This window comes from Saccostrea cucullata, unplaced genomic scaffold (genome assembly GCF_032062105.1).
Source record: "Saccostrea cucullata isolate Sc308-1 unplaced genomic scaffold, CSIRO_AGI_Scuc_v1 ctg965, whole genome shotgun sequence".
In the NCBI taxonomy this organism is placed as follows: domain Eukaryota; kingdom Metazoa; phylum Mollusca; class Bivalvia; order Ostreida; family Ostreidae; genus Saccostrea; species Saccostrea cuccullata.
This window is the reverse complement of record NW_026928551.1, coordinates 266218-285497: the sequence shown is the minus strand read 5'-3', so window position 1 is coordinate 285497 and position 19280 is coordinate 266218. Positions and strand designations below refer to the sequence as shown.

Below are 19280 nucleotides of genomic sequence, written 5' to 3'. Positions count from 1 at the left end.
TCTAAGTTGTGTGAACGTCATATAAAAAAATATTTCAGTGGATTTCTGTGAAACTTCTGAAACATTTTAAGATTTATGGATGAGATATACACATGTATCGGGAAAAAAAAAAGATTTCCATGCAGCAGAAGGATTTTATTTTTTGTGTTTGCATACAAATATTCAATATATACTGTATACAGGGAAATTTTTGCCCCCGAATTCAAAGAATACAGTAGTATTTCTTAAACAAAACTATGACTGGGCGAATTTAAAACGGGGCAAAATTGTTTGCAAGTATGAAAGGGCCAAAATAAGACAGGGCCAAAATAACCCTGTATACGGTACTCAGCTCTGGTAGAATTGACAGAAATATTTAACACAATATCAGCTTTTTGAGATAAATATCATAACACATTCTAAAGCATGAGCATTGAATCAAACGGAATTTCATTGAAAGCTCAAATATAGTTGCAAGTGGCTTTCCTTTACAGTAGGATGTTTTATTTTTTTTCGGGGGGGGGGGGGGGGGGGGCTGATTTTAAACGTGGTTTGTGATCAAGGAATCTTTGTATCAGACAGACAGTGATTCCTCTTTATTACCAAACTATAACTACACATACTTCTAGTTAAAAAATGAAAAAAAAATAGGCTTTTTTCTGAGATAAAGCATCGTTTTTGAAAGCCAGAGAAAGCAAAAAAAATGAACCAGAAAAACTCGAGAAACAAAAAGCAGTTGGACTCAAATTGTATTAAGAGCATGTCTACGAGAAAACCATGCAAAAGGTTATGGGAGCAAGGTCCTCTAATCAACTTCATGTTTTGTTTGTAAATTTCTTCTATAATATGAAATATTTTGCCACAAATTTTTTTTTCAGTGTGGTCTCACTTAAGGGGGTAAATCGACATTGTTACTTGATATAAAAGTATTGCTTGAAATTATTGCATTTCAGCGCAAAAGATTCAAGGAAATAACTGCCTAATTTTTCGATTTCATGATGTGATCAATCGATTGGCTTGCGTGATAATTTGCATAAACGCTGAAGGCGTACTTAGAATTATTGCACTCATGAAAATATCAAAATATCCCCTCAAACTCGTGAAATAAATTGCTTTTGATTTTCTTAAAGCTAGTTTGGTTAAAGTATAGTCAGTTTTCTATTGGTTCTTAGACATAGTCCATGAGACTCCCAGTCTCTCTCTTAATATAATACGGTGTCCACGAGCAAACCCCCCCCCCACCCCCAGTAAGCTTATCTCATTTTTTTCATCTATTTTAATTAGGTTATCTCAAATTTATTGAGAGAAAGGAAATCAATATCATACCAATTGATATCAGAAAAAAATTATAGGTATCAAAGATAAAAAAGATAGAGAGTTGGGCTGAGCTAGGGTCCCTCTACCTGTCCTCTCCTCGTTCTCCACAAGGGTAAATCATTTTGTTTTTAAAGAAATGTTACAAAATAACGGTATCTATAATTTATGATTTATATATATTTTTCAAAGTGTATTAAATGTCTCCATGGTAAAAAAAAAAAGTTGATGTGCACTCATAAACTTTTTGGAAAAACAATTTCAAAGTTCGTTGATTTGAAATTAACGCAATTGGATTTTTTGTTCAAAGTGCATATATTGCCATATATCGTCCTTTAATTATTCGAAGAAGCCATTTCAATTAGGGTGGGGCATAAATACAGGGTAACTTTGTTAATCTAAACTTTGACGAATGATAGACAGCTGTAATAGCCTTGTTAAACTGTTAATTTATTAAGAATACATACACGTACAAGATTTTTTTTTTCAAATCTATATCGCTTCGAATCAATGCAATCTACCCCCCCCCCCCCCCCTTTTGATTTTTTTGTTCGATCCTTATTATCTTATGGGCCTCACGCGATGCATAAATTAAATAACACACAAGAAATGTATCATAATAACAAAAAAAGTTATGAATGCAATCAGGGACTTGATGCAATAACATACTTTGAGGGTGACAGTTCTAATGAAACATATGGAGATAACAAACAGTATTCAAGACCAAAAGTCCATAAAACAATACAAAATAGGAACAGAGCAAACACGGACCTCCGAAACATCAGAGGTGGGATCAGGTGCCATGGAGGAGTGAGCATCCCTTGCCGACCGGTCACACCCGCCGTACGTGTGCTCTTTGTCATGATCGGGAATTAACGGAAAAATCCGTCGTCAATGCAGTGTATGAATATTGGACTAACATTAAGTATGAAAAACGTCAGTCAGCATTTGACTCAATGATAAATTGTATCTGCTGACAAGGTCATTGTATCGACCATAAAACTTACGAAATGATGACTTTAAATGAGACAGCTGAAATTCTAGTTTCATCAACTTGTTTGTCAATAATTTACCTCGTTTTAGAAATTGTTCCTACGTAGAGCATGGTCTTGCGTATCGAATCAGCTGAGATATATATAAACACCGTATGCAGGTGATGAAGGTATATTGCTGCATAAGTAAGGAGAGTTGACGATAGAAAAGTTAAAGTCATCACAGATGTGTCAGACTCTGTGGTATCTTTTATCTCAAGCTCGCTAGGGTATATCGTATGGACATAAGAATGGAAATTACCATTGTTAATTGACAGTACGTCTTCGATATATCTAAATGTCGAGTTGAAGGTCACAGCAAGTGTTTTCTTCTTTTCACGCATAAGATTTTGCACAATTCTGCTTCATATGAATACAAAAACAGGTCTGCTATGACCGGGGCGCAATTGGTTTAATTCCCTTTTCATAAATATTATATTGAAAATTATTTTAATCTTTTTAAAAGAAATGTGAATTCCAATAATTCAGATTGTTGGAAGACCTGGTCTCCAAAAACGACATAGATATTGTCAATCAGAAACTCAAGCATCTTTTTGATGTCAACTTCAGAGTACTTGTGTGTACAATCAGAATGATTTTTAACAAAATAATTTTGCAAATGACCACTGCTGGCAATGACAAGGTAAATTTTCGAGTTGCTTTTTATTGAAAAAGCAGCTTTCAATGATATAAAAAATCCTAGACTTTATATAAAATTATGAATGTAATCAGGGACCTGATGCAATAACATACTTTTAGGGTGACAGTTCTAAAGCATCGCCAATCGAGTGGGAAAAAAAACATGATAAAGACATCACGATTTTAAGCTAATGTATAAATAAACATTTTGTAAATGTAAACAATTTCATGGATGTAATTGTTTTTTCTTTCACGGTTTCACCTATTAAAAAAAAATACAGTTGGTATGATCATATTCAATTTCGATCGAGATCCGATATCAGGCGTGTGAAAATTACCACAACTCGGGTTCGTTATACGTTAAATTAGCAACCCGGTGCTTCTTAGCAACAAGGGAACATGGATGACGAAAAAAGTAAGTTTATATCCATTTTTTAATGTTTTATAGATTAACAAGTCGATAGATTTAAAAATAAAGGATACGTAGTAATCTTAATAAATATCTTCACATAAAGGAAAAGTAGATACGGAAAGCAATACATAACAAGAAACTGTAATTAATACAATTCAGCTAGATGGTTAGATCAAAACATATCTTGATAAATAGATCTTTGAAGTTGTTTCTGCTTGCAAACTTTTTGTAATTTTATATGGTTGCATTTGTGTTTTACTTTTTATTTATTTCGTAAGCATTCCTTTTGAATCAAGCTATAATTTATATAATTCTTTACAAACATAAAGTCGTTCTAATTAATGCAACTATTTACAGTGTTGAAATAATTTACTATCCGGTCAGAGAAACCAGCACGTTTACGTGATATTTTAATTTTTTCAAAAATTGTGAGAAATGTGAGATCAAAATGATGTCATTTTTGTCATAAACAAGGGACACAGTGCAAAAAAAAAAAATGCTTCGAGGCATAAAAAATTAATATGAAGAAAGAATATAATGCCATTGATAATGAATTAAAATACACAATTTTTCCATGTATTATTCTAGTTCTAATATTTGTATTAAAATGTATTTGTCTTGACAAGACTTTTGGCAATCATGTAATATTTGGGCAAACGGACTTGATACCAATTACATTTTCATGATTCACAATATTGAAATGTTAACAAATAGAGAAAAAGGATTCACATCCCAAGGGGAAAAAGACACTTTCACTGAGGGGGGCCACACACAAACTGAAAGCAGAGGCTCTGAGAAGGTACAGGCTTAAGCATAAGGATGATGTACAGGAGGTAAAATCCCCATTGACTTCCCCTAAAGATAGAGAAACTCCACAAAATGATAAAGAAACTCAAAGTAAAACACACCAGTCAGATGTACAGAAAGAGGAGACAACTAAGAGATCTGTGATCCCTGTAGACTCAGGAAAAGTAACTTTACTTGACAATTCTGATGCAGAAGTTTCCCAATTAGCTAAATCTGATGAAAGAAGGGAAAATAATCCAGAAAATTACATGAAGAATTTTGTCAAAGGAGACAATGATGCTAATCTTGGTAAATCAGAAGAGATGTCACCTGGAGAGAATGATAAATATACAGCACTGGAAAGGAGTGATTTGACAAACACAGATGTAATTTGCCAAGAAATATTTCTTTTAAATGAAGATTCATCTCCTAAACAAACAACAAATGATCAAAAGAATGAATCTGACAAATCCAATGTACAGGAGAATAGAGACCAAAATTTTGCATTTCCTAATAAAAGAGAGCATGTAAACCCCAAAAGCAATGACATCATAAATGATAGTACAGTGATGGTACAAAGAGGTATTATACAAAATAAAACCTATAAACTCTACTGAAAAAAAGCCCCATTCTGCTCCACTATGTCAAGCTTTAAATTTACACTTCTACAATATGCTGCAGTACTTATAATGCATTACCTGACTTTGAAGTGGATAAAATACTGCATGAATTCCATTTTTACTCTTCAACCCAAATCTCAGTTTTTAGCTTTGCATCACAATGCAAGATTTCTGTATATCCTACCACAGTCTACAAAGATCACAGAACATTGAAAGAAGGCGACTTGTCCTCAACTATAAACTAAAGTCACCAGCATGTGCTTCCCCAAAACATCTCTCTAGGCATAACTGTCACACTTTGGGGAGAAGAATGTACCAAACTTCCCTACAACTGATCTATTGTATATCTAATGTAATATTGCATGACATGTTTTTGATCAAAGCATGATTTAATATGATAAGAAATACTGTAAAATCACATTTTTGTGGGGTCAAATTTTCGTTGTTTTAGGAAAATCTCTTAGGACATGAATTCGTGGGTCTTGTCATACCTCAAAAACAACGAAAATTAAACCCATGAAAATTTATGATTTCACAGTACTTTGCCTCATGCATTTCTTTTTTCATCATATGCATATGAAATTTCTTTTCATGTACAGTGTAACTCATCAAATGTATATATAGATATATGTGTGTATTGCAATTCAATTGTGTTATCATATACTGTAAATTTAAAAAAGTCTTTAGATTTACTGCATGTATTTAGGTGATACATGAATGAAAGTTTTTTTAAGCTACTGACTGTGAAATATATAATATTTTGTAAAAAAAAAAAATAAATAAAGATGGAATGGGACATTTTTATTATAATTAGAATATTTGATTTGAGCTTCTGTCACTCACACTATTTTATTATTATATTTTTAGGTAAAGAAGGAGGCCAAGGGGATACCCCAACTGAGAACAAAGGTAACCTTATCTTCTATAGCTGCCGAATACATGTAGATAATAACAGTCCAGTGTTGTAATGTTCAATATGTACAAATCATGACTTATTTTAATTTAATTTTTCAGAAGCTGAAGAAAGTGAGAAAGTGGAACCTCCTGTCCAGGCCACAGAACAGGTTTATATTTCATCATTTATTGTAGTCTAAACTAGCTACCAATACAGACATGCTTGTTGCATTATTTTTTCAATTGTTGCCAAATCGTCAGTATACTATTTTTAAAAGAACCATATTATAAGTATGTTTTTTTGCTGTTAATTCAAACAACTAATCTATTGAAGAAAAAAACACTATATATTTGATTTGTTTTTTAACTTAAGTTCATTAAATGTGTTGAATACCAATACATTTCTGCACATATCTACACATATTTTTAATTTTATGTGTTGATTAACCAGACAAAAGATGACATTCCTAAAGAAGAAGCAAAGAAGGTGGAGGAGGTGAATGAGACACCAGAGCCTGGGTCTGAGGCTCCCCCAGAAAAGGCCGGGGAGGAGAAACCAGAGGGCACACAGGAAAAAACAGAGGAGGGGGAAAAGGAGAATGTGGTAAAGGAAGATCAGGAAAAAACAGAGGGAGGTGAGAAGGGGGCACAGGAGGAACCAGAGGGAGAGAAAAAGGAGGAAGATAAGCCAGCACAAGAATCAGGAAGCAAGGAAGAGGAGTCTTCAAAGAAACCAGAGGAGGAAGCTACAGATAAACCAGCAGAGGAGAAGAAAGCAGACGGGGAAGAAAAGGCTGCAGATGATCAAACCAAACCCGAGGATGACCAGAAAACAGAGGATAAACCCAAGGAAACAGCAGAGGGCGAGAAACCTAAAGAAACAGGAGAGGGGGATACAAATCAAAATGCTGCCGAGGGTGATGAACAGGGTAAGTGTTGAGTAGAGGGAAGTGAGGGGTGGGTAGACTAGGGATAAATTGAGACATGACGATCAAAGAGGGAAACTCAGGAGAAGAAGGAATGTAAAAAAAATGAGGAAAGTTTTTGCAGAAACAAATAAATAGACAAACAGGCAGACAAACAAAACAAAAACAATGTACCCCCAAATCTTTGAATAAGGGGACATAAAAACTTGAAAATATAAATCAGTATTTTTTTTTCTCTTTATAATTATTTCATGAATATATCAAAGAGAAAATAAGTATAATTATGTAAAAGTTCAATTTTAAAAGTTTTGTTCTATGTTTTTTTGAAAGATGAGGAAGGGGAGAAGAAAGCTAAAAAGGAAGAGGAGGAGAAAAAGAAGATTCCTGATGATTTTTTCTACAACTACGAAGACTTAATCTCCCAGCCACAGATCACTCAGGACTCAGGCTTACCCAAGGACTACATCAATCTGGCGTATGATAAATGTTTTCTTTGAAAATATGACCAATTATCAAAAGAAAAATCTAAAAAGTGCCTATTATTATAATGTAATTTAAAACTGAAATTTTATTTTAGAAGGATAAGTTTCATCTCTAATCATAATAAAGTGTTTTTGGAAACAATTCATATTTTTGTCTTTTCTATCTAGTCATTCATTTGGATATGACTGTACAAAGCGTCACAACCTCCATCTGTTGGACGAGAGAACGGTGTGTTTTGCTGCGGGTAACTACGTGTTACTTCTGGATCTGCAGACAAAGGAACAGAAATACCTGCGCAGTACCAGTGGGGGAGGTATTGGGGCCATCACAGTAAGTAGTACCTGCCATCTCATTGTTATCTTCAGTGTGAGAGTCAATGTAGGGCCATCAATATTTTTGTGTGAAAATAATTAAGTTCAGTACACGTAGTACATCTCTTGTATAGGTTATATTTTTATTTGATATTTACTTTAAGTATAATTTTTGTTTACAGGTTCATCCTTCTAAGAAATATTTTGCTGTTGCTGAAAAGGGAACCTCACCTAACATCAACATCTTTGAGTATCCATCACTAAAGCTGCATCGAATCCTGAGAGGGGGGACAGAGCGATCCTACTCATATGTTGACTTTAAGTAAGTTCATACTACACTGTATTTGTCTTTTTAGAAATGCTTGATATCATATTTTTACTATTAAAAAGTTCCTTTTATAACTCAAATCTCTATAAAAATTGCTTTGAAAAAATAACTATGAATATTGCCTTTTCTTTGGCAGTCCTAAGGGTGATTTACTGGCTTCTGTGGGAGGGGACCCGGACTACATGTTAACTATCTGGGACTGGAAGGAGGAGCAAACAGTACTGAGGTCAAAGGCCTTCTCCCAGGAAGTGTTCCGTGTGACCTTCTCCACGGAACTGGAGGGGCAGCTGACCACCGCTGGTACTGGACATATCAGGCAAGAATAACTTCATCTAAATATTTAAAAGTATATAGATATACAAAAAATAGAATGAAAGAAAACTTTTTTAAAAAGGAGAATAAATTAAATTTGCCAACATGAGGAATATAATTATACATAGCAGTTTAGTTATGCTGTTAAAAGTTCATTGGATTCAAAATTGAATGACAACAACAAACCAATAATTGAAGTTTTAAGCCTGTGCCAGTAAAATGTAGAGTTTGGGGCTTTTACAATTAAAGTACATGTATTGAATTATATTGTCTAATGTACATCTATTGGTTTCTTTTACAGATTCTGGAAAATGGCAGACACTTTCACAGGTTTAAAACTTCAAGGAGAACTGGGAAAGTTTGGCAAAACTGAGATTTCAGACATAGAAGGTTATGTTGAACTTCCTGATGGAAAAGTGTTGTCTGGAACAGAATCTGGTAACATGCTTCTCTGGGAGGGTGGCTTAATCAAAGTGGAGATTGGACGCAAAGGGAAAAAAATGTGTCACCATGGATCCATCCAGCAAATCCTTCTGGATGAAGGGGAGCTAATGACTGTTGGAATGGATGGATTTATAAGGGTAGGTTTCATCTGGTATTGTTTAATGTGTAGAAGGAGTCTTAAGATCAGATGTTCTATACAAGCGGCAGATGTTTATTGTGTGTACTATGCTTTTCAGGTCTGGGACTTTGAGAGTGTGGACACAGCTGATGTGGCAGACGAATCAGGACTGTTTGAAATGGAGCCTATGAATGAGCTGCGAGTGGGCCATGATGTCCATCTAAAGTCCATACTGAAGTCCACTGATGCAGAAAATGAGGTCACTGTGTGGTATGCACAGGTAAGTCCTGCAAAATATTGTATAGAAAGTATATAAAAAGGGGAGATAAAAGAGTTTTATAGTGAATCCATTTACATTTTAGCTACAATTGATGAAATCATAGGATTTTTAAATTATTGTTTTAAGAATATTTTTCATAATTAATCCTTGTAGGATGCCAATGGTGGTATATGGAAATTGGATCTGACTTTTTCACACACCTCCCAAGCCCCAGACAAACTCTTCTCCTACCACGCTGGAGCCATCACCGGGTGTGATGTGTCACCCCTCACTCACCTCGTAGCCACCACTGGTGTTGATCGTAAGTCTACGGCATTTTTCTTATTTATAAACTACAACTCACCTAATATTTCTTAATGCCAAGAGCAAGTAATAACACAAGCACAAATACACAGATGCTTTGGTTTTGTAGACACAGTGCGGGTGTTTGATTTTCTACAGAAGAAACAGCTGTATGAGAAGAGGTTTGCTGATGCTGGAACAGCTCTGATCTGGGCTCCACAAATTGTAAGCTCATCTATTTCCTCTTCATATACATATATTACCCTTATGTTAAATCATCAGCTGACATGGTCGAAATTTTACATGTAGTAAATAAAGTGATATGCTTGTATGTTCATTTACTGTAATATACAGTATCATTTCAATAGTGATGATGCTTCAATTTTAACCTTGCACATGAATTATACCCATATTTTAGGTTGATCCTAAAGCAAAAACTATCATAGCTGGATTTAGTGATGGTGTGGTCAGAATCATGTCTATTGCCAAGGCCAATGAAGATCAAGCACACAAAAAACACAAACATGACATTGACCTTGACCTCGATCAGGTCTTCAAACCTCATACCAAGGCCGTTACTTCCCTTGCTGTGAATGACAAAGGAGATATTCTTGCTTCAGGGGTAAGAGTTTCATAGATTGATTTTTAACCTATTTTTGAATACATTTAATTAAAATCGTTTATAAATTCTATTCTTCTCTTGGTCAAATTTATTATTTATAATTTAACCAAATTTCTTTTACAGGGTGCAGATAACACAATATTTTTTATGAATATCGGAAAAACCTATGAACCAATAGGATTTATAGAGACCCCCGCAGCAGTGAGACAGGTCCAGTGGTCTCCCTCGTCTTTTGTGAGTGCTTATTTTTGTCAAATTTAAATGATTAAAGGGTTAGCTTAATTTTTAGGTACTTACTGTTCTGCCCTTGTGATAGATGTGATATCTAAAACACACAAAATCCATTCATATATACTGTGATGGGAGCATAAAGAAATGAAGTTTATCTTTTCAGTACTTTTAGTATAAAAACATGAAAATTTGTTCTTAATTTTCAGAAAAAATCCACTCTCTTGGTATTTTGTGAAGATGGTCTTGTGTTAGAAGTTGATTCTCCAGATGGGGCAACATTTGATACATCTAAAACTTTTCACATTACTGGCTTACCAGTGAGGTCCTACAAGTTCAAAAGCATCAAGTCTCGATTACGTGTAAGTGCATGAAAGATGCTTGAAAATTCCAAACTGAATTTCTCTTTTAAAACCATAAAGTTTACATGAGAAATAACTCAATCATTTATTAGTTATATGAATTATTTTATATCACAGCATGAAGAAGAGCTTGAGAGGAAGAGAATTGAGGAGGAGGAGAGGAAGAAGAAGGAGGAGGAAGAGAGAAGGAAGAGGATAGAGAGAGGACTGGAGACAGAGTCAGAACAAGGAGATATAGAGGAAGGCAAGTTTTAAAAACTAATGGCACTTCATGTGCCATGAGTGTTACAGTACATAAAGTATATAATGTTTTTAAATATATATTATCTTTTTGAACTTATAAGGAAAAAGGCAATAACTAAATTGTATTCAAGGATTTTAGATATTAGGGCTGAAAAATGTAAAGAAAAATGATTAAGATTAAATTTTACTTAAACATATCCATGGTATATTTTAGATATCAGTATAGATATCAGTAAATACCAAATTTTCAACTGTTAATTAAATTTGTTGCATTTAGATAAATTACAGCCTGTATACAGTGGTTGATTACATGTACCTTTTACCATTGGAAGCTTTTGTTGCATTTTTGTGAAATTTTTTGATTATTTGTACAAAAACTCATGTGAAAATTCTTTTGCTTTAATTTGTTTTCATTTTATTGCAGAGATACTGTAAATCACTTTTTATTCCAGAGCCAGAATGGAATTACATGAGACAGTGTGCTCACAAAAATTTAATTCCTATAATAGATTCCTGGATTATATAGAGCAATAACCACAATTTGTGAAAATTTTGCTCTCTAATCAAGAGTCGATGACTCTCTCGCAAAAATAATGTCAAAAATTTAGTGATCTACAGTATTTAATTTTGTTTGATTTTTTTTTTCAAAACAGCTATATAAACTCTAGCCTTTTTTTATGAACAGGGAGAGTTTGATGCTGGATATATGTATGAATGTAAGTTTACCACTGAAGAAGAGAGATCAAGATTACCTGAAGAACTCCAAGATGCACCATTACAATCCATTCCTGTAACAGATTCCAATGATGTTCCAATCACGTTTATGCAATACAGGTATTTAGTAGTAATAAAAAAGCACCAATAGCCCAATACACATAGTTTGTGTTTAGTGTGTATTAAAAAGTCTGTAAGTTGTCTATAATGTCAGGCTGAATTTTTGTTTATAGTGGTAATGGACGACAAATCTTGTTTGGTATGGAAGATGGTGGAATAAGAATTCAGGGTCTAGAGAAGGAATTCAGTATGGATGCGTTTGGTCCCCACTGGAAGTTGAACTTTCATGACAATAACTATGGCCATGTTGTGAGACTAGGAGTAAGTCCAGACGAGAAGATGCTGGTGTCAGTAGGAGCTGATGGCAACTTCTTCCTGTATGACATAATGGAGCAAGAAAAGGTGGACCAGAAAGTGGCCGAGGCCAAAGCCAAACTCCCCTCAGCAAAGGTCAGTGTCTTACAACCTCAAACATGTGCAGGCTTGCTATATCTGTGTTGAAAATTGAATTGCTTGGCTACCTGGCAAATTATATAAGGAGTAATCAAAATTTACAATTTTTTTTTTTGAAGAACAAAACTTGAACATCTTCTTGGACTTTTTTTTTAGAAATCTGGAGAACAAATCAGTGTTGATGATATTGAAGATCCAAATGCTTACAGGTAAAACATAAATGTCTCACTTTTTTAGCTTGATATAGATTTATTAAAAATTCTGTTTATATCATAAAACCCTATCATTTTTCAGTATTGAAGATGCAAAACAAAAGGCAGAACATGATAAAATGATGAAAATAGCTGATGAAAAGAAAAAAGAGGTTCGTCGCCAGATAGCAAAGCTAAGGCGACAGTTCAAGAGCATTCTGGAACAAAATGAAGGACTTCCTGTTCATCTGCAACTGAAAAAGGAGGCAAGTACCAGTGTTATACAGAGTGTATGGTAGTGTCAACTGATATCAATTAAACAATATTATATTCATGTCAAATTTTGTTGGGCAGGAATTTGAATTGGATAGAGAAATCAAACTTGAATTAGAAAAGCAGAAGACTGATCGAATTGACCTAGTTAGAAAGGAATTAGCATGGGAGGCAGAAAAACAGAGGGTAGCATTGGAAAAGCTGAGAAAAAGGTGATTACACTGGTTTGTAGGTCATCGGGTCTGCTTCTTGGGTGCTTTCAACATTATTTGATTGATCTAGACATTTTCATGCAAACATCTGCATTTAACTTAATTGTGGTATACAATAAAATACTAGTAAAGAACAATATCATGAAATTTGTACTGAAAACATTCTTTTGCAAATTATCTGTCTTTTAGGTACAAAGATGTGGTTGAATGTGAAAGGATAGTTGTAAAAGCATTTAAAACACCACATGAAGTAGCAAGTTTTAGGGCAGCGAAGCTGTCAGATGACTTTTACCAAATGAAGGCCGAGTTTGAGAGAAGGAAAACAATGACCATGGTAAAAGATGACATAACTAGAGACCCCACCCGTGACCTCTTAGGGGGTAAGTCATATTCAAATCAGCAGTATATGAAAAGTGTGTATAAAACTCCAATATGTCTGTCCCCATATTTTTCACAGAAGAAAATATAAGGAATTTGATCATTCTATGTTCATATTAAGTGCTTTCTTTCCTTATTTAAATATTGATTTATTATCAAGAGAGCAAAGATGCTATATACATAAATTAAAACGATGATTTTTTTAGGTAAACTGTCACACTCGGATGAACATGCTGGAAGTGGTGGAAAGCCCGGGGATCAGACGGGGACCAAACTGACCACGACCCTGAAGGGCAGTATGGGGGAGAGAATCAACAAAGCCCTACATAAAGTGGAGGAGAAGAAACAAAAGCGGGCGGCAAGGAGGGCCCAGGTCAGGATACATAGGGTCATCTAGTGATCAGCTTAAAGTTAATCCATCTAAAACAAAAATTTGTATGGGTTATATTGTCTGATCAGTGGATACAGTGTTGTTTACAGCTGATTTTAGTACATTTATATATATAACATAAATATACATTATTTTAAAATTAGTTTATCCAAAGTTGTTGGCTTATGTACAATGTATTCTGAATTTTCTTTATCTTTTTTTTAAAGCTGCTTGGTTAAAAGTTAAGCCTCTTGTTCATTTTTTAAGTCTGAAGAAATAGGATTAGTAAAATACATGGCGAAATACAATATGTTGTATACATATTAATTAAAATTGAAATTTTTCTATAATTTTCAGTGGGAGGAGTTATACAACACAAAGCCTGATGACGATTATGAGGATCCAGCAGACCTGGCAGCCATTAAAGAGGCCAAGGATAATATGGGAGACTTCAAACTGAAAACAGCCAAGGATTACGTGGTACCTGACCATCTAAGAATGAATGTAGAAAAAGCCAGGGGCAGATTACTCATCCTTAAAGATTTAGTGAGTACAACATTAATAAAACATATCTGCACCAATATTGTAAGTGCTTCCTGGAGCTTTAAAATGTAGTCTAAATTTTGCATTACATTTACTATAAACTGCTTTGAGCATTCTCTTAGCCATATAAGAACACATCTTATTTGATATCACATGACTTGGTTGATCACGTAGCAGACATTTAGATGAATTTAATAACTACAACATAAGTAATAAACACATTTATTAACTGTTTTTTCTTACATTATTGAATTTTTCACGTTTACATTTTTAGTAAGATTTGTACATATGCTTTTGAATAATAAGTTTCTTTTTCTTACTAGATACATGAGCACAAGTATAATTTCAATCTACGTCTGCTCAAAATAAGAGACAAGAAACTGAGTGTGATTGAGGAGATTCGTGAATTGGTGGCTCAGCTCGGAGAAGTTCAGACTAACTTAGATAAATCAAAGCACAAGCCCATTCCTCCAGTCCCCAAAATGTACCCTGATGAAATGCCAGAGAAGTAAGTTACTAGTACCAATTTTATAATGTTTGTATGTAATGTAGTTTTTCCACCACTTTTGAATGTTCAATTATGTTTAAGCATATAACTAATTGTTCTCTTACATCCATATTTTTAAGGAAATTAGAATACACCAGAGACACCTTGCTGGCGTTTAAGAAGGAGATGGAAGTGAGAGCCAAAGAAGCTAAGGGAGGCGGTGGGTTTGGAGGTTTTGGGGGGTTTGGTAACACTGCTGACACAGCCAAGGACAAGGTAACTTTACATAGATGTGGAGTAAATTCTGAATGATTTTAACAGAGTGAGAATTTCCTGTTACTTTATATGACAAACACTTCTTCTAGGGAGCATCACCCACCCCTAAACCAAGCACAATAGTCAGTGATTCTAAGGCTGGGGAGGATGATGAATTGGAAGAAATAGAGACTTCTCCACTAGAGCTACAGATGAAAGAAAGCATGGAAATCAAGTATGTCATAAAACAATGTAGTGTTGTAACAAAACATCATTTAGTGGATTGGTGGGTTATATCATATGTAATTCCATCTATTTTGTTTTGTTGTCCATATCCTATAAATCTATAGAATATTCATTTTGTTTGTAAATTTGCTGCTCGCTGATTGGCCCATCTGATCTTTTCTGAGATGGAGTACCTCAGAGAGTTCAACCTCTATTTAACTTTTGGAGTTTTTATTAAGATTTTAATGTAGACCAACCAGATTTGTTCATTTTTTTTCAAGGACCAAGCAAACTGCACTTTTAAAGCAATTTCGTAATAAATGTAAAAAGGATAGACACCAGTATCAAAAACACTGATTTCTATTGCTAATTGGTTTAACATAATTTTCCCCCTAGTTGTTTAATTGTTCAAAATATTGTTTTGAAATGCAACATTTTGTCAGAATCAAATTATACATCTGTGTTAGTCTCAGTCTGGTAAAATATGTATTTGTTTGACAGGATGCTGTATGAACAAGATCGACTTCTGGGAAGAATTGAGGAGCTCTTGTTAAACTTTGATGCTGAACTGAGACTGTTACGCCATGATAAGTTCAGGCTAGATATAGTGATGAAGAATGCTGACTTAAGGTAGGGATCCAATTACAAATACGCATTTTTACCACTAGTGGATAATCCCATGAATGTTGATTTGAAAGAACAGTTTAGGATTTCAGAGATTTATTTCTTATATACAGGCAGGTAACACTATTTGAAGAATTTGTTCTGCTAAAAGAGTATGAAAAGAGAGAGGATGTTATGGAGGCCAAAGTGTCAGGGAAGCAACAGGAGAAACTGGAAATGCAGGCAAAGGTAATCAGAATTATCCAGTGGTATATTAGTGATGATTATTGGACCCTCCACACCATATATATGGGAAGCCCCAACTGCCTTACAAGTAATACATAAAAACAACAATATATTAAGATTTTTGATCCTTATTTTTATCAGATAATTGAGCTACAAGGGAAGCAGGATATGAAGAAGAAGGAGATAGAGAAGTTACAGGAGAGAGAGAAACAACTGTACGCTCAGTTCCAGCTTTCTCTAGGAGAGAACAACAAGTTTACGGACTACTTGACCAAAGTATTCAAAAAGAAAATCAAGAGATCCAAAAAGAAGGTCACAGATGGAGAAGGTACATTCAATCTTTCACTGTGTTTGAACAACAACAATTTATTAATTATAATTAACAGACTAGCTCAGATTCCTATATTAAAAAATTCAAGGGACCAACAATTTTTTCATCAATATAACCAAAGCACAAATAAGTGATATTAATCATAAAATTTGTATGAGTTTGGTCACAATTTCCAAGGAGTTGCTGATTTGAGTTAAGTAATGTCATGTCCTGTTGGGGCTAGGTTGGGTCACAATTGTCATGTGAATAAAATTGAGGAATTTTTATTAAAATCTTTATTTAAAGAACAAAGGGCCATGGTAACTCAGTTGAGCATTGTGGTGCATGGGCCACTCATTTGGTTTTGCCTTTAAACCATTTCTTTTGGAAATAGAAATAATTAACACTGCTGACGTGATTTCTGTAGGTTCTGATGAAGACAGTGATGAAGATTCTGATGATGAATCTGACTGGGATGAAGATGATGAAGAGTCCGAGGAAGAAGGAGGATATGACCTTGACATCTGTCCCCCAGGCTGTGATCAGGTAATAAAATTCAGTGTCATCTGGTATTCTCTTAAGATGCAGGTACATGTAATTCATTGCATATATAGTTGCCAACCTGCTGTTTATTTTGGAAAGACTCAAAGAAAATTTATTAATTTTGATTAATATTTTGACAGAATATCTATGATAATACTTGTCAACTGAGGGAGAAGAAGTTGGACATCGAGGAAGCTCTACAGGAGGAGAAGAAGAATAACGAGGCTCTACGGAAAGAAACCGACAGCAACAACAAGAAACTGAAAGTAGTGGACGGTGCTCTGAAAGCTGCCCAGAATGACCTTGAGGCCTTCCAGGTACAATGTAGAAAAGAGAACTAGTGTTGTTTATTGACAAATTTTCTTACTTAATATCAAGAATTCTGTAACAAATCCAGCAATGTTTGTGTCCAACATAGTAGCTTTTTTTTTTCCATTTATAGCTAGAGAAGCAGCAGAAATTGAATGAGTTAGATGTGGTGGTGACTCTGAAGCTCCATCAGATACAGTACATAATTAATGGTATCCTGCCCCAAGATCTTTCTCAGACACTGGTGTTTGAGTCACATGGCGTCACCAGACTTCAGCAAAGGATCAAGGAGCTGGAGCATGAAAAGCACATGCAGAAGAAACACATGAAGTCAGTACCTGTTTAATCAGACATGTAAAATACTTGAACATTTTTTAATCATGTGAAAAGCAAAAGAGAATGTATGTAAAGAAGCAAAATGGAATGTATGGAACATTAACGAAGTGATTTAATTTCTTATTTTTACTTGTATAATATTTGTGTCTTATAGTACATGTATATTCTTGTACAATGTAAATAAGAAAAAAAACAAATTTTCATTGCACAAGGCACCAGGAAAATACATCACTTGGACAACAAGCAGTGTTTCCTCAACATAAAGAATAAGTTTTTTTCACACAAATATAAAACTTTTCATTTTTATGTAGGGAATCCAGAAGGAAACACGTTCAGCTCATTAAGGACAGGAAAGTGTTTGACAGCAAAATTTCAGAAATGGAGGAACGCACCAATGAAATGATGATTGCCAAGTTTGGTAGGATTGTTGACTTAGAAAAGTTGGAGACTATTACTGTGAATAGGCAGATTGAGGAATTGAAAGAAAAATTACGTTTGACTGAAATTCAATGTGCCGAGGAATTAGAAGTATGGGATGTAAGTATAATGTTTGATTTGTGTCATAAAATACATCAAAAAATGTACTGGTATCTAATGAGACACTTGATCAGCATTTGTTTCCATAATATTGTAATGTTATATCTTATGTTCAAGCTTTATAATTGTAAATGATGAAAAAAAAAATTGTTTTAGGAAAAGATAGCTGAGAAGAAAGCCAAAATCACAGCCCTTATTCGTGATAATACAAACAGACTGGACCAACTTTGTCTGTTACTGAATGAAAAGAAATCATACGAATCAGAACTTGACTCCAGGCAGAAGAATTCTGTAAGTGTTGGTTTTTCTCCATTCACCTTTTTCCTAAATATTATTTTCTTGAAAGGAACCAAGAAACTTACAAAAAGTCTCTTAAACTTGACAGAATAAGAAAACTAAACATACTTCCATTTATCTTCATTTCAAACTCAATTAAAAATCTCAAGTATTTTAGCAATATTGGAGAAAGAAATAATATTAAACATGCCTACTCTTTCCACAGGGTCAGGAATATACAGGTGCTAGAAAGGCTGACATCAGGGAGAGACAGAGATTGATACAGCTAGTGCAGCTCCAGGCCCAGGAGATAGACGCTCTCAAGGAGGAGATCATGCTCTTATCCCGCAAAGGAGGGCATATCTTACCCCCCGCCCAACCCCCACTCCCCCAAAGTCCCCCCAATATGAGAACAATCAGTAATTAATTAAAGACTTGCTTCTTGAATTTCAATATTTTAAATATGAATGTCACAAATAAGTATTGATGTTATTAAGAATTACACTGTGCAAAATAAAAGCTTATTTTGGCAGATATTTTATTTTGCCAATTTAGTTCAAACAGCCTGGTTCAAAAATAACCAGATTGGTTGTATTTTTTTTTTTTAATAAATTTTTAATATGGATGTGTTTCACTGTACATATGAAACATGATTTAAACACATGTTCTCATAGTTAAAAATGGAACACCCAACTGAAATTAGCACCCTACCAAAATAACCCACTATAAAGTTCTTCATTTTTATCAATTTATTGTATGCTTTGCAAATTTTGATTATGATTTATATTTCTTATTGACAAAATTATATATATCTAGAGCTTCATCCCTGTGGAGCTATGTGAAATTTGTTCTCTGTAAATCTTATTCCGTCCTATTGTCCTCACTCTATCTAAAGGACATATAATTGTGATACATTGTATGTGATATTGACTGTGTAATTTATATTTCCTTTTTTATTTATATTAATTATGTCAAAAAATCATAAATACAAGAAATGTACTACACATACAAGTGTGCTTGATTTATTGAATAAATAGGTCATACCACTTTTACTATGTCTAGCTTTTGTTGCCATTGAGAAAGTCTAATTTTCAGTACTAGAGTTTGTAACGTGAAAGAAGAAAGGAGTCGAACAGGAATCCTGTATTACTATTCAGGCACTCATCCATTGAGCCATCCCAGTCCAATATCTCAGCCCTTTATACCAAAACTATGACATTCCTCCCTTCTTGAATGTCCTTGGCCCTGGAGACACAATCCAATTTCAATAGCCTCAGGCAGGACTTTCACATGCAGGTTTCTACTTGGCAACAGTACCAAATGTTGCATCAAAGGATAGAATAAA

At 34.3% G+C, this 19280-nt stretch overlaps 1 protein-coding gene across 1 annotated transcript; it reads left to right on the top strand.

Annotated features, from left to right (window-relative positions):
- Positions 1-3351: 3351 nt before the first annotated feature.
- On the top strand, positions 3352-18987 carry LOC134277926 (cilia- and flagella-associated protein 44-like). The gene is made up of 38 exons (XM_062760227.1): positions 3352-3378; positions 4090-4743; positions 5649-5690; positions 5796-5845; positions 6127-6604; positions 6932-7076; positions 7252-7414; positions 7578-7717; positions 7860-8039; positions 8337-8616; positions 8716-8877; positions 9031-9178; positions 9290-9384; positions 9578-9781; positions 9905-10015; positions 10219-10371; positions 10489-10615; positions 10892-10905; positions 11300-11448; positions 11562-11838; positions 11998-12050; positions 12136-12298; positions 12387-12517; positions 12707-12897; positions 13102-13268; positions 13623-13811; positions 14132-14316; positions 14436-14571; positions 14661-14785; positions 15277-15405; positions 15513-15627; positions 15766-15952; positions 16362-16480; positions 16618-16794; positions 16920-17116; positions 17434-17659; positions 17816-17950; positions 18162-18987. The coding sequence occupies exons 1-38, from the start codon at positions 3363-3365 to the stop codon at positions 18360-18362; spliced, it is 6414 nt and encodes a 2137-aa protein (XP_062616211.1). The 5' UTR covers positions 3352-3362; the 3' UTR covers positions 18363-18987.
- The last annotated feature ends 293 nt before the right edge of the window (positions 18988-19280 follow it).